The 15,731-nt window shown below is 39.5% G+C and overlaps 1 protein-coding gene across 3 annotated transcripts in view; it reads right to left on the bottom strand.

Annotated features, from left to right (window-relative positions):
* Positions 1-12,465, bottom strand: part of SLC7A6 (solute carrier family 7 member 6) — a 31,270-nt gene extending 18,805 nt beyond the window's left edge. The window contains exons 1-3 of one of the 3 annotated variants that reach the window (XM_068411597.1): positions 12,171-12,465; positions 5,104-5,676; positions 1,229-1,354 (exon numbers count right to left, since the gene is read on the bottom strand). In XM_068411597.1, coding sequence (XP_068267698.1) covers positions 1,229-1,354; positions 5,104-5,635 — 658 coding nt within the window. In that variant the 5' untranslated portion in view covers positions 5,636-5,676; positions 12,171-12,465. Of the gene's footprint in view, positions 1-1,228; positions 1,355-5,103; positions 5,677-11,728; positions 11,926-11,961; positions 12,107-12,170 lie in introns of those variants that run through there. The other 2 variants (XM_068411599.1, XM_068411598.1) reach the window with 2 other exon arrangements.
* Positions 12,466-15,731: the final 3,266 nt, after the last annotated feature.

The following is a 15,731-nucleotide window of genomic DNA, read 5'->3' as shown; positions in this document are numbered from 1 at the left end:
TATTTCTGAGAACTTGTGCCATCTTTTGCCTTTATTCAAGTCAAGACAAGCTCATCAATGGCAGTTTTATATATTCAGACTATTTCACATATGCAGACACACACACAAAACCATCAGAGAAAGGTAAATAACTATGTAACTCCAAAACGTGCCCTGTACTATGCATCCTGAAATGTTTAGACTTCATCGAAATGGGCCAGGCAAATATTTGAGGCTTCTAAAATATCTTCACTTCTTTCTCTTTTTTATCCTAATTAAACTTTGCTATTCCCTTGCCACAGACATAGGCACAGCAACTGCTGAGTTAGAAACACACAAGGGAGACCATGGCAAGGAAGTTAGTAGTGAACAAGCTCAGTATCTACAAAATAAGGGATGGGCAGATGTGCTAAGGATTAAACACCGCAGCATGGTGCTCACATATGCATATTCTTGTTCCATTCACAATAATCCCCTTGCTCATGGACTTTCAACAATAACTGATTAGAGCAAAGGACACAAACTGCCAGACTGTCAGGGAAAGACCTTTATGGCAGCTTTGAAACCAGGGTAATTTTTTTAAGCTAACACCAATAAATTCTCCCCAAAAGAAGGGATAAGAAAAAAAACAAGTTCAGAATTCCTCTAACTTGAAGGTACAATGCCCAACATACACACAAATATATAAAAAAAAAAGTAAATCCAAAACCCCAGCAACTTTCTAATTCTCAACAGCTATAATAGAACTCAGAATTTGAGGAAAAAAAAAAAGAGCTGCTGTTTCACAAATCTACTTACATGTTCTTACAAATCTATTTTTAAGTTCAGGCACTTTCAGACTTGCACAAAATTCATTTTGAAAAAAAATATTCAGTTCATCTCATTGTAAAGTAGTATTTCCTCACAGAAATTTACAGCTTTCTCCGCTCCCATCGTATTTTGCTAGCTCTGTGTTTTGCTGTTTTCATTTCCTTTATTATTCCACACTGCAGGCTGTAAATTGCACAACATTGCTGAACAATCAATTACCTTCTTTTACCCAGTTCAAAGTCAACTGAGATAGGATAGCTTCTCATGATATAATATCATGATAATACCTAACATTGGTATTATTGGTGTTTTCCAAGTGGCTATATTATGCTTATACTGAGACATTTGATAACACATACAGAGGTATTTTACAGTCTTTAGACCACTTACTCAGTTTAACTGATAAATACAAACCTTTGCTTTAATTTTATAAGCTTACCCTGGCATATTTTAACAAGTCCGGTTATGATGATGACAATAAGAGCAGTGACTTTGGCATAAGTAAATATATCCTGCACCCGTGTTCCCCATTTAACGTAGGCACAATTTATAAATGTTAGAAGACCTAGGGGGGTGGAAAAAAGAAAAATGAAGAGACTGTTTAAGCAATACTCAGTTTAATTCATTTTTCAAAGATTTTAAATTATAATCTAAATATGCACTTACCAGTTATATTAATACTTAGGCTAAACTAAGCAAAATACACTGGTACTGAAAATACACTGGTTTAAACAAAACAGTAGGAAACATGTTCTAAACACACTGTTTCAAAAGATGGAAGGAAAGAGCTTCCCCTTCTCTTATTACATGCCCGTTTTCCTGACATTACCCCTCATCAGCTGCACTCTGCAACTATCCTGAAACTAAAGAGACCATTACATAATTCATTTTAAGATATCAATATTGTTCTGATAAATGAAATATCTAGCAATTCCTTTAAGCAAACATATTAAAAACACGTGTGAAAAGTTTTTTTCCCGTCCTTGTTAATCTGAGGATGATTTCAACATCCATAGAGTATTTGCAATACTGAATGTGGTCACAGGCGATTCAATACTCTTCCAGTTGTATTAAACTGTATTACTAAGTTTGGTTAGAACAGATCTGACCAAATAACATATGCTTTACAGCTAATGCAACATTAATCTGGATTTTAAAGAACTCGTAGTAAGTAATGAGTATTCTGAATATATTCCTCCCTCTATTCCAAAATAAATTGGTGTCAGACCTATTTCACAAGATTGTAATGGAACTTGAAGTGAGACTTTCAGATTTCACAAATATTGTAGTAACAGTGGCTGACTAAACTTACTCATATGATCAACTTCCCCAACAAACACTTTTCAAGCTATTGTTGAAATACATTGTTCTCATGGCTCTCAACATTTTACTTTTGCATTTATTACTTTTTCCTCAAATGGAGAGCCAGACAACTTCTGCCTGAACTCAAATGATGAATATTGAATAGGAATCGGTATCTTTGTCATTCTTGATTGAACAAAATACTAATTCAGTGCATATTTTTCTTTTCCAGATTATCATTAACATTTTTGATTCCAACCCAGAAGTTTAAATACTTTCCCCAAATCTTTTTTTTCTCTTGCTAGTAAAGAAGTGGTTATATTCTACTGTACTTTTTATCTCCAGACCATTTTCTTGTACTATGTATTTTAAATATGCATATAAACAAAAACTAAACTTGATTGTTTAACAAGTAAGGTAGTAGCAATTCAAAATTAAATGAAAAGATGTGATAAATTATATCCTTTCCCATAATCCAAGAATAATGTGCTACTGTTAAGATAAAAACGTACTTAGCACAGTTACCAAATAGAAAAATAATAATTTTTAAAAGATAACAAAAGGAAGACAACAATCTCAAAAGCATGGCACTAGTACACTAGACAGTCTGGCCAAGCGGAATAGCTCAACGAGATTCCACTGAGCTTGGCAAGATGAGGGGAAAAAAAACAGTTGTATCATATTTCAAAAGTCAGGACTGCTGCAGCTCCTAAAGAGCCCTCAGGAAAAAAACAACTCTGCTTGGTCTCCGCTCATTACTAATGATCGGTATTATCTATGGAGTATTTGCTCACAGGGTTTATTTTGGCCATTAATTTTATTATTTTTAAGCAACTTTCATTAGGAGTAATTATTATTAACTCCTTATTTTAGCAAGTTAGGGCTTGGTCTCTACTTCAGATGAAATGGTACTCTGTCTCTGATATCTTAAAAGAATAAAAAAAGATAATCAAGAATCTGAATAAGCCACATCCCCTCCCTCTTTTACTAAAATTATTCTCTCATGTTTTCTTCAACTTAATTATCATTTAGCTACTGAAGTTCCTGAGAACTGTCAAGTTTAGTTCTGTACCACCAGACACCACCCCCATTGCCAAAATGATTGACAAAACAATGCTGTATAACACTAAGACTGATCTCGCACTAGATCTAATATTGTTATTACTACAGTTAAAAAAAAAAAAAATAACAAAAACCCCCACAACAAACCCACCCATTCTCACATACAATCTGTACCTAACCAACGTTCAGACTTCCACTCCCAGCAACTTCATTAATAAAGTATTAATCATATCCACAGCTAAGGATCTGACATACAGTATCAGCCCTGCCAGGCCAGGGAGAAGAGCAGGCTTTAACAGGAACAGCTAAATGAGGTTGTAGAGCCGGGTGAGACCCTCAGCAATGACACCTAAAGCAGGGCAGAACAAGCATTTAAACCATAAAATGGACCGTTAAAAGTAAATTGTTCCACCTACATGAGGGTGATCTTGCTGTCACATGTCTCCACTAAAGAAAGAGGTGCTAAATCCCCTCTCTTAGAAGCAAGCATAGAGGACATCACATTGTCTTTCTACATCTACTACACAATCATTTTAATTTAATCACTTTGTCTTAGTTTCTTGCTTTTTGATAAACTGCTTTTTATAAGGGCTAACTCCCCTCAGATATGAGATACCTTAAACGGAAGAGCAGATTCCCCCACACTCCTGAATCTGTGCCAGGATACCTTGGGACAGTATCTGTTTAAGGAATATGAACATGACATTACAGGTCCTTCACTTCTTTCCTGGAGCTGTCACAACAAAATGTGGACACACATTTGGAAGGGAGGAGGGAGACTGAGTAAGCTGACAAGATTTTTTTGGAAGAAGTTTCTGATTATTCTTCCCACTACGTGAGCCTGGACCAGCACATTAGTGCTTTCCCAACAGTAACAAATTAACTTACAAAAATGGAAGGGGAAGCTATAATGTTCACAGCTAGTTATATAACTCAAATATTTGAAGCACACACTACTGCTGTCTTTTCCCTCTTCTAGTCCTACATAGACGACTGTAATGAGGAACATTAGAGCTATTTCAACAGACTCCCTGTTGCCTCAAAAAGGAACTAGCTAGAAGCTGTACAGCTCCTCCCTGTAGCATATTGTTGGCAGTAAAAAAGCCCGAGTTCTGTATTAGCTTTACAACAAAAGCATCAGGTCAACAGGGATGGCAGACTCCACAGCACACAGCAATGATGATCAGTACATGACGAAGGACTGCCATACAGACTTTCTGAAATACATTTTTTGCTGTTTACTGGACATGTGAAATACATACATGAACACTTTTAATAGGAAATACCTAAAATTAGGACACACACAGTACAATCATGCAGTTTCATTCTCTTGATACAGCAGAACAGTCCTGATTTGAAGCACGTGGACAGCTGTTTATATTGACTAACAGAGCTAGCTATCTGATTACAAACATTTCAATGTTTTATGTGCACACAAAATTTCTGCTTTTCAAAAAAGCTTTACAACAGGTACAACATTTTTATGTTACTGTTAATCACGAGCATAAAGAATCATCTCGAATGGATGATCTTTTGAAACCCTACCAATTACATAAGCATGTCTATATTGAGAAGCTATTGTAAAATAAATTACAGCAGAATTCATAGCCTAAGAGCTATTCTGCAACAACTCTTAGACGACATCAAGAGTATCTTGAGGTTTGATTTAATATACCTCTCTGAGGGAAAACAAACTTTTCCCCTCATTTTTCCCATGTAAGTAAACTTGGAAGAGTTAAATACCTTGTTCTGCGTCCGAATGAGAAAATCGTAATTCACTGACCGAATACCTGCAAGCTATTCATGTGCTGGAAATTGTTCTTTTCCCCAGTGTAGCTCAAACCATTGCAGATTCAGTATGCAACAACTCTGGGACTTGGTAAGAATTGTTTTAACAACAGCTTAACACTGGATAAAAAATTACCATAGTAAATTTCAAGAAATACTTACATTCACAAGCAGCTGCTATGAGACGGCAAGCCAAATATGGAGGATCACAAGAAGGGAAGAAAGGTTGAACTATGTAGTTAGCAAAGGTGATGGCAATAATTGCCTGACTAGTTGGCTCAACGATTAGGAGTGAGGTCCACAAACGAATAAAAGCGATGAAGCTCCCAAAAGACTCCAAGATATATGCGTAGCTGGCTCCTGACTTCGTAATAGTGGTTCCAAGTTCAGCATAGCAGAGAGCTCCAAAGACTGAAAAAATCCCTCCGATTGCCCAAATTATTAGAGACAATCCATAAGATTTACTGTAGATGAGAACTCCTTTGGGAGAGACAAAGATACCTGAACCAATCATGTTGCCTACTATAAGGCTTATCCCATTTATCAAAGATATTTCTTTCTTCAGTTGCATTGTATTTTGTTTTCCATCTTGCATTTCACAGGTGTCGTTTGTATCTGTCCTGTCTGATTTATTGACGGGGCTGTATTCAGCCAGTGAACTATGTGACTTCGTGCAATCTGTCCTTTCTCCCATTGTGGAAAGACTGTGAATTCTCCACGACTCCAAATCACAATCTAAAACAAAATATAGACAGCTGAAATAATTATAAATTTTTTAATCCCAAGACCTTCTTGCCAAATCTTCTTTCCACCTTTTTACCCTATGATTTACAAATGTAAATTGAGAGATTTCCTTTTGTTACTTCATATGTGTTCTTACACAAAGGTAAACCCATGCATAGTTAAAATAAACAGAAAAACCAACACACACAGAGCCAGAGACAAGTTCCAATATAACTTAAGCTGAGAAAGTAACTTCTACCTTTGGGAGGGGGGAACAACCAAAAAAGCAGAAAGGACAGAACTGAGGGATGCCAATGTTGAAAAGGAAGAAAGAACAGATAAAAGCAAAGTGAGGTGATGCAGAAAAGCAAGCAGTGTAAGACCAAGCTGGAAGTTCTAAGCATGAACATAGATTTATTGCAGCACTAAAAAACTTAATCACTTTATTGTACATACACATGTAAGTTATGAGTGATCTAGTAAGAGGGTTGCACATTTTATTAACACAGTGTGGGCTCTTGCCAAGGGCAATATGAAGAGATACTTACTCCAGAATCCCCTTGATCCAACTCTTGACTTAACTGATACAGTTCGCTCCCTCCCCCCTCCACGAAACTGTTCCCAGTTCCCACTGCCTCATTTCTTGGAGTTATCCAAGAGCGCAGGCTGTACATGAAAAAACCCACAGTAGTTTCAATTCAAATTCCTCCATTAGCAACTGTATTTAACAGTACCTAAGAACACAGAATTGAAAGAAACATTTTCCTCTGCTTCAGAATTGACCGTTTGAAAAAGAACCACCTTCTTCTCAAGTCTCCAGGAAATTCTCCCATGCCTTCCAAAAGCATGTTACTGCTAATAACATTTATTAGCACAACAATAGACTGGTAATTGCAGTAATTCTAAATAAGGCCCATTTTATAGAAGTTCAAGTAAGAAATAATCTATTCAAGGAACAGTTTTGTATGGAAACCAGCTTAAATTGCAAATATACCTTTGATTACTAGGTTATCAGCTGCATAAAGAATAGGCCTTACATAATTACCAGAATGCAATATCATTCATTTGCTCTGCCCCTCATTAAACCCTCAGTGCATACTTCAGCCACTTACTATAGAACAGAAAAATTTAAAAGTCTGGGTCAATTAGAATAAAGCAGCTGATCTAGCAGGGAGGAAAATTAAAAGGTTTTGTGCTTTTTTGGGGTAACACTAATTTCACAAATGGTTTTGTTATTCCAAGAATAAGCTTGTCAACTAAGAGAACAAAAATCCTGAGCATGGGGATTTTGAAAGGTCAGTATGCGATCACCCAAACTACATACACGTCTGTGCATCTAGTAGCACACAAACGTACAAGGTTTTGCTCACGTAGTTAGAGGCACACCTTTCTGGAGGGAAACTTAATAATCATACTTGTCCTTTATTGTAAAGCCAACACGGGTGTACTACAGTACAGAAAATCTGACTTGACATCCCTGAAATAGAATAGTTCTAAAGATGTGAAAATTATAAAGATTATTTTCAATCAATAAAAAAATAACTTCTACTGAATTGGAGTACAAATCATTTACTGAAACACGTTACATCATTCTTCTCCAACTCGTGAATCTTCTAGCCTTTTCCACATTACAACAGAGAGTGTGTTCTTTTAAATAATGCAAAATGAGATCCTCAGCCTTTTTAGTCGGATGCCGTCTGATTTATTTGCCCCTGAAAATTTCAAAGAAACACTTTAAAGATGGCTAAATACTAAATACATCTTTTATCGTTCACACATGAGTCAACATCTTATCTAGTGTTAGACATACATCACAAGCCATCAAATTTCACACTTTTAATTAGACTAAAAATTTTCAGTCTTCCAGAAACTAAACTCTGCTATTTCAGAACTTAAAAGCTTGAGTGTTATAATGAGACATCTCCAACAAAATCAAACTAATTAGGAGAGAGGGATCCACACAGTTTCTACAGATAAGTGTGACCAAAAATGCCAAGGAAAATGAAAGCAAATTCAGCTCACAGGTTATTACCGGTTCTCCTTGCTATTTACTCTTCCATCTATTTTGTGCCAAATTCATTTGCAACCACATACTGGCTGATTTTCTGTTGATGGTGTAGCAGAGCTAAGTCTTCAAAAAGACATGCAGACTATGAGCTTGTAAGATTATTTGGTTTGCTTTACAAGAGAAAGTTCAGTTATTACTATGTAAATCAATATAAATTATTATAATAATCAATTGCAAATATGATGCAATCATCAGAAAGCATAAATGTATAAAACAGCAGGACAAATAATCAAAGCAGATGTCTTCATGACTGATTTAACTGTAAGAAGTGGATTAAAGAACACTTATGACCCGTAAAAATAACACTGAACTCCAAATTGAGTCTTTTCATTTCTATTTTGACTCAGGGTATTAGTTGCAAATACATTTCAGAAAGCAAATCACTCTGGACAAATGTCAGTGGAAAAAATAATAATACTACAGCTATTATTATGACATCCAACTGCCAGTCTGAAAATATGTCATGTTCATTCTCAACCCTTCCAGCTAAAGGATAAAACTGAGTAAGATGTTAAGAAATGACTCATGGATGTAGAACATCATTTTGGTGCTAACTACACAGCTTTATGATTTCTTACTCCACATATCCTAATCATCATTCCCATTTCTTCCTGGAACACCTTTCAAAGCATGACTTGTTCAGAAGCACAATCATGACTTTGAATACTCAGGCATTTTGATGATTTGATTTGATTCAAATTAATTGAATCATTCAAATCAAATCTGTTTTGTTCACACACTGACAGTTTTGGACTAAGAGTCACCGTAATTCACCTCATGGTCTGAAGTTCAGAGGTACATTTAATTACCTGTAAATACAGACCCTGTTCAAAAGCCTCCACCTCAATTAGCAGCACGTGACTGCAGTTCTATACAACTTTGTTACTGATGACCTTGACTGTTTCTTCCCCTACTCTACCCTAACCAGGAAAGAACCACCATAATAACCTCTTAATCTAGCTTATTTTTTCTCCCAATACTCTTTCTTCCTCTCTGAGTCTGCTTTTGTTATTCTCAACTTCAGGTATCGGCTGACAACTAGGATTTGCAGGAAGGCGTGTGCAACAGCTCACTCAAGATTTGGCATTTCATTCTCTTCTCTAACCTTGTTTGTTTTATATCCTTAAAGCCTTCAGGGCAGGAATTGCTTATTTGCCTGAGTCGCATGTTTTATTACATCACCTCTATGACAGAACAAAACTATTGGCAGGTTTTTTCCTACAAGCACTTCACTTAAGATTAACTGGAACTAAAGTCAGCAGCTTTGACTGACTGAAAAAAAAACAAACCTACACAGGAAGAGAGAGAGCAGACTAGGGAAAACTGAAGCTATGTCAAGATTAGCAATATTGAGAAAAAGCCCACATATATTAAAGTCCATTATTCTGTCACAAAACCATTATTTCTGTGGAAACAGAAGACAGGCTTGGAAGAGAAGAACCAGAGAGGAATAGTATATATTTTTTAAAGTACAACAATCCTTTAATACTCCAGCTCAAAACACTGTTAGAACGATCTCTAATGCTGACAGCCTTGCCACACGACTCTATGGCTAATGCAGGCTTATGCCTTCACACAAGCTAACATGTGGATTTCCTCATCCCTCACCCTTGTGCAATACAAAGTCTTTAGCTCTTGTTTTTGCTGATCGTTGCAGCTGTGAGGAATCTTTTTGCTGATATGCGTAAGATTTTCTACTGAAATGACACTGCTGTTGATATTGTAAGCTTCGATACAAAACCAGGACACAGTGACCTGAAATGAGGATCACTTCATTGTCTCACCAAAAATATATATTCTGATAAGGCCTATCACACGTTGGCCATGTACCAAAGGAGCTAATGAAGGTTAGTGTGCAGTTATCAAAGTACTAACACCGCGTTACAGGGTGGCCCTCCTTTAAGAGAAGGGGAAGAGGAACGATCCACTAAGATCCCCTCTCTCCCACTGAGCAGGACAGCAGCTGACCTGTCATTTGTTCAACTTGGGGTGAACCTGAGAGTGGGTTAACGACCGATGTGAAATACCAAACTGCTAAAAGCTTACTATGTTTTGCTATATTATACAATACCTGCTCATTAGCAAAGATTTCTAGCGTTCTTGCCTGTCTTCCACAGTTGTCTTGATTGCATAAAAAAGGTCTTGTTGTAACATAGCTTTGCATATATACTTTGACTATTCGCATATACCAGCTGTAAAACTCCTATTTCTGAACACAATGATTGGCCCCTCGGGTAAGAGTCAAGATTGCCCTACACAGGCAAACACCATGAAAGTCTTCAGGGAGTTAAGTACCAACAGAGCAAAGGTTGTTAAGTCCCAGAAATGCCTATTCCTTGCAATGTATATATTTAGGCACTTCACAGTCTCAACATTTAAGTGGGAAAGGCTTAGAGTTGTCTAGTATGTGTTTTTCTTGTTTCTGGTGAGAGAAGAATCATTTCCCTGCAATACATACAGTTAGCAGACAGGAAGCCCTTGCAACAAAAGCAATTCCCAATGTAAAGATCTAATCTGTACAACCAAGTCTTTTGTACTCACATATGCAAACATACCATCTTTAGCACCATAAAAAAACAAAATAAACCTTTGATCAAACAGAATTGGTTTCAACATCCTTTTTTTTAAAAGCACAAGGTGTGTTTACAAAGTAAAAAGGTATGGAAGAGAAGTTACTATGTCAATTATTCACTTGATAGTGTACCGTGATGGCAGTAAGTCCTGACTATACACACCTGTGACACAGCTGCACAAGAGATGTTCAGCAAATACACATACTATCCACAAGTTCAGACAAATCCTGAATAAGAGTATGAACATTAAATGAGGGAAAGACCTATAATCAGCTCACAAACAGATATTCAGTTACAATGTCTCAGAAAGTTTTCAAAATTTCCTAAAGTACTAATCCTAGACAAATCCACTTCAGTAATATTAACGTAGATTTTAAACAAAGTCACTTTTAAGTTAGGGAACTGTGCTACCTACAAATGGAAAACAACATGCCACTATATCCTTCACACTTCTAATTTATTTTTATATTTACAAGCGAAAAAATAGAAGCAAGCTCACAACGGGACTTTGTGGTAGACAGTCTTGATTTAGACAGAAGTGAGGTTGGGAGTGCACGAAGCAGCTGCAATAAGAGGAACATCTAGTGAAATTTATACAGTAAGCCCCAGGTAAAGACAGAAGGGATAATAATAGAGTTCGTTAAAATAATTTATCTTATTTTTTATGCTGGGGCATGAAAGTAGAAACCTCTCAAAAAGGGGAAAAGTAATGTCAGAAGGCACACGCTTACCTGCAAATCTATAGCCATGTGTACTCTCTAGCCATAACTTACATGCATGCCTAATCAGATTGCATTTAATATATATCACTTAAAAACACATAAACAATCAAAATCCCTACCAAATGCCAGTAAGCAAAGACACGCTTGCCTGAGGGTATTACTAAACCCACTTCAGTCCCCTCCGATAGCTAGTTAACAGAGCAGTTATAATTACATGCACCCACCACCAAAACACATCCTGTTATAACCCGACCTGAGCACCAACCCTCACACCCGCCTGCTGCCAAACTAAATAAAACACGTGGCTCCAGAAAAACACCCTCAAGTCGCGATGTGCACGACATGACGGGCTGTCGCCGCCGGGAACGGCGTGAGGAGACCGGCCCTCAGGGTCGAGCCGCAGGAGGGAGGACTGGGGGGTCATTTCGCCCCTCGGTGGCCGCTCCTCCCTCCCCAGGCGGTGGTCACCCTGTTTTCCTCATAAAATAAGCGAGATTCAGACATATTTCACGTCTCTCGCACAGCCCGGGGAGGGAAACGGCTGCCCCGCCGAGGCTGTCCGCCTCAGCCCTGAGGCGCGGGGCAGCCGCTTCCCTCGCGGGGCTGTGAGGGCTGCGGTACCCGCAGGTGCTGCCGCTGAGGCACCCTTTAAAAAAAAATAAATAAATACACAGCATTTGTCGCACTGCCACCCCGCACACCTGCAGCCGGCCCGCAGCGCCGAGGCCGCCAGCCCCGGATGCTGTAGAAAGGCGACGGCGCGGAGAGGCGCCGGAAACCTCCGCGCACGGCGCAGGCTGCACCGAGCGGGGCTGCCCGCTGCCCCGGCAGCCTCCCCAAGGTGGGAGGGAGACCGCGCCTCGCCGCGGTACCAGCCCCCGGGGGTCCTGCGGGACCTCCCCGCCGGCTGTGGTGGCGCGGCCGCCCGCGTTACCTCCGCTCCCACCGGCCGCGCCGTTGCGTGTCCCGGGGATGCTCGCTGGTTGCCACACGACACGTGATGGCGGCCGCTCCGCCCCGGCCCCGGGCCCGCCGCCGCCGTCGCCTCCCCTCCTCTGCAGGAAACCGCCGCTGCCTCCCGCCTCGTCTGCCTGAGGGAGACGCCGCGGGGCCCGGCCTCCCGCCCGACCCCGCCGGGTTTACCTCAGCCCCGCCGTGCTCAGCGGCTGAGGGCGGTGAGCCCTCCCCCCCGCGCCGAACGGGCGACCGCTTCCCCCCTTCGCCGGGCTAGGAAACATCCTTCCCCTTGTCCTCAGGCACAAGATGGAGAAGAGGCTTAGCGCTGACGGTACGAAAAGGGCGCCTTTCCCCGCCCCGGGCTCAGTGGAGGAGCCGTGGGCCCGCGGCCTGCCCCCGGGGCTGCCGCAGGTGGAGGTGGGCCCTGCCCTCACCCCGAGGTCCCTGAGGGGAGGTGAGGGCCTCGGGGACACGGAGCTCCTGTGAAACTCCGGGGGATGACATGGCACAAAGCTACGTGCACATGAGTTTGCTCAGAAATGAGGGGCCTGAGAAGGTCAAAGCCCTTAAACCTGGTGATATTTTGGGGTATGACTACTAGGTGGTAAGCGCCAGTCACAGTGGATATGGAAATAAAAAGGGAACCCCTAAAATACTACTGTTAGCGTATTCCTGCCCTCAAGAGGGGCACAGCCACACCCAAAATTTGGCTCCAATAAAATATATCTAAGGGGTCTCTCAAAATCGTGATTAAAAGTGCCCTGTGGTACCTGAAAATAATAGTAAGCAATTTGCTGTTCTGCAGACTTACTGGGGTAGCGTAAGGAAGGCGTTCTTGTTTGCCTTCACCTACCAGGTTAATAGTTTTAGCATGTCTAAGCTAGTGAACTACAGGGTACAGCCCCCTCTTAATGTTCTTTTACTGCCCTTTTTGCTGTTCCCTGCTAGGCAAAGAGAAGGTCAGTGTCTGGAAAAGGAACGAGTTCAGGAGATGTGATAGTCTTTGTCTCGCTCAAAACAATCTAATTATCTCTCCCCCAGTCCATGATTATTATCTACAGTCTCGAACAGATGAGTCAGAGGTGGATTTTTTCCAATAGGATATACTGGGATAAAAACCTTATAGGCAAATAAAAATTGTAAGGCTGTAAAAGAACGGGGAAAGGCAAACTATTCCCTGGAATACCCATAAACATGCCAGTAAATGTGATGGTGGAGTCCAGTTCTGTTGCCACGAGGCTCACATTTCTAATTTCCATGCTACTTCTCTCAAGGCTTGCTTGTTTTATCGAGGAGGGTTTTTTCTTTCATTGTCACAGAGACAATCAGCATACAAAGTGTCTGCTGCCCCCCTCTATATCTCCAGATATTCCTTACATTGTATTTGGACAACAATGAGTGAAGAAAGTGTTTTTTTTGTCAAGAGTTGGCTTTTTAAGTGCACATATGGGAGAGAACTACCTTAGCCTTAATTTCCAAACCATAGAGCACCATAGCAAAACAAATTGTCATTTGCAGGTCATAATCTGAAGGAGCCTGATCATCTCAGCTCTTTAATTATCTTTGTCTCGACACTTTGTTTGGCTTTTGTTGCATTTAGGTCTTGAGCAAGTACATGTAGAGGTAACTACACTAAATCTGTTACCTCCTAAAACTACTGACAGTGTTGCAAAGCAGCAAACAAAACCAGTCTGCCTTCTTCTGGGAGCTTAACAGCCGTGATACATAACTACTTTGTTTTTAAGCCGCTTATACAGAACTGATACAAGATAAAAAAATGTAGAAGATGACATCCCCAGAATATAACTAAATTTGTACAATATGAAAATAATTGATTGGTGTTATAAAGATAATATGAACCAGAAAGCAGTTATTAGATGGTAATAGTGTTTAGACATTGTTACAAATACTGATAGTGCTCTATTTTCTGTAATACTAACACAGCATCTTTCAGCTAGAGGGATACTTGTAATGGTCCTCTCACACATTAATCAAAAGAATGGATTGAGTGTGAGTGTAAACGATGCAGCTGATTTCAGTTGTTGCTGGACTGCCTTTTAAGAGCTCTCTCATAGAATGAATCTACCAGAGAGAATATTCATTCCTCCGAACATGGACTCATAAAATGTGAGCTAATTATAAAATTGCCTTTAAGAACACGAAATAGGTGAGAGCTGAAAAGACATGGGAAACAAATTATTAGGCATATGCTATAAGTATAAACGACAATGTTTTATTTTAGAACCTCAAAAAAGATTGGAAAAAATGCCCATTTGGGGATTTCGAAATAGAAGTTCACCCTTTGAATTGAGAACTTATAATACTGTAGAGGTTGGTACGAGAGATCCAAATTAGGACATCATCATAAGGCTAGATGATGCTTCTAAAGTGTTTGCAAGTGACCAGAACCATACTTCACAATAATCAATCATCCAAATAAATATTTTTGTCTGTTTTGGCATGGTTCATAACTTTATCAATTACTTCTTCAATTTTACTATGGAAGCCAAAGGTAAGTGTGGACTCCTTACTTCTTGCTCTTCTTTTCTTGCTACAGATTACCTTTGCAAACTGTATGCCTCATCCCTGATCCTCCATAAATGGCCACTGGTAAGTTATGTTTATACAGGACTGTGTACTCTCTAAGCAGTAGCACAGAAAACCTAAAAAAAGGCTTTGTTTCCACTAGGATTTTATCTGTTAATTTAATCAAGTTAAGATCACATCTCTTTTAGCTAATGAGAACAAAGTCAAACTGAGTTTTGGTAAGTCTGTGAATTTTGCCCTATCTGCTTTTTATCTGACATATTTCCACTTAAATACATCTTAGAAAATGTAATTAAACTCAAAAAACTTGAAGAATAAACAGATTAAATACCCCTAAACAAGCCAAAATTGAACTTGCATCAGACTAAAGGAAATCGAATCCACAGGTCTTAGAACATGACAGGGCCAAGGTAAAAATTGCTGTTAAATCTAAGTGAAGCTGAAGCCAAATCATCAGCTTTGTGCTTATTAGCAAATTAATTCTGGTGTGCAGGGTGAGTTTAAGTTCCTTACTGCATAAGGCCCCCAAGAATGTGTTGCTCATGCACTTAATTCATGGAAGAATGAGCATGTACTGAGCTCCTTAAAGGTCAGCATTGAAGGTGTGTTGTGTATACGTCAGTAGTGCTCATTGCTACATGGAACTTACGCTGTTAACTATCGTGGAGATGTTGCTTCCAGCCATACGTTTGAGGGTTTATGTTGGTTCCATTCGAAATTTTACAACACCGAGTCTTGGGACCACTTCCGTGCTTCTTTTGAAATGTACATTCTGTGGACACAGGAGTTATTCGTAGGGATCATAAAATGATTCGGGACAGTAAATCTGTGGCTTTAGCCAGATCCCAGCAAATGACAGTTTTTATAAGTACTTAAAAGCAGAGATTCTTTTTAGTAGTTTTCAACCTTCATCATCTCAGACAACAGTGTCAACTATGTACTCTGAAGTCTTTCAGGAGAGCAACAGAAACAGTTCAAAAATGAGTGTAACTGCCTCTGTTTCTTTTCTTTGGTTAAAGCTGTGTGACTTTGTTTACAAAAACAAATGAGTCGATCCTTTGCCCCTTCTTTTTACCTTCCTCTTGCCATTATACGAACTTCTGCTGTAGGTGGTTTAAACAGAGTAAGTATTACTTACAAATGAGAGTGACTACAAGCACCAAAATGCTAGGCAATTAAAAAAAAAAGTCTAAATTTAGG

Source organism: Nyctibius grandis, chromosome 12 (genome assembly GCF_013368605.1).
Source record: "Nyctibius grandis isolate bNycGra1 chromosome 12, bNycGra1.pri, whole genome shotgun sequence".
Classification (NCBI taxonomy): domain Eukaryota; kingdom Metazoa; phylum Chordata; class Aves; order Nyctibiiformes; family Nyctibiidae; genus Nyctibius; species Nyctibius grandis.
Note: the sequence above shows the minus strand (reverse complement) of the source record. Positions and strands in the feature narration are given on the sequence as shown.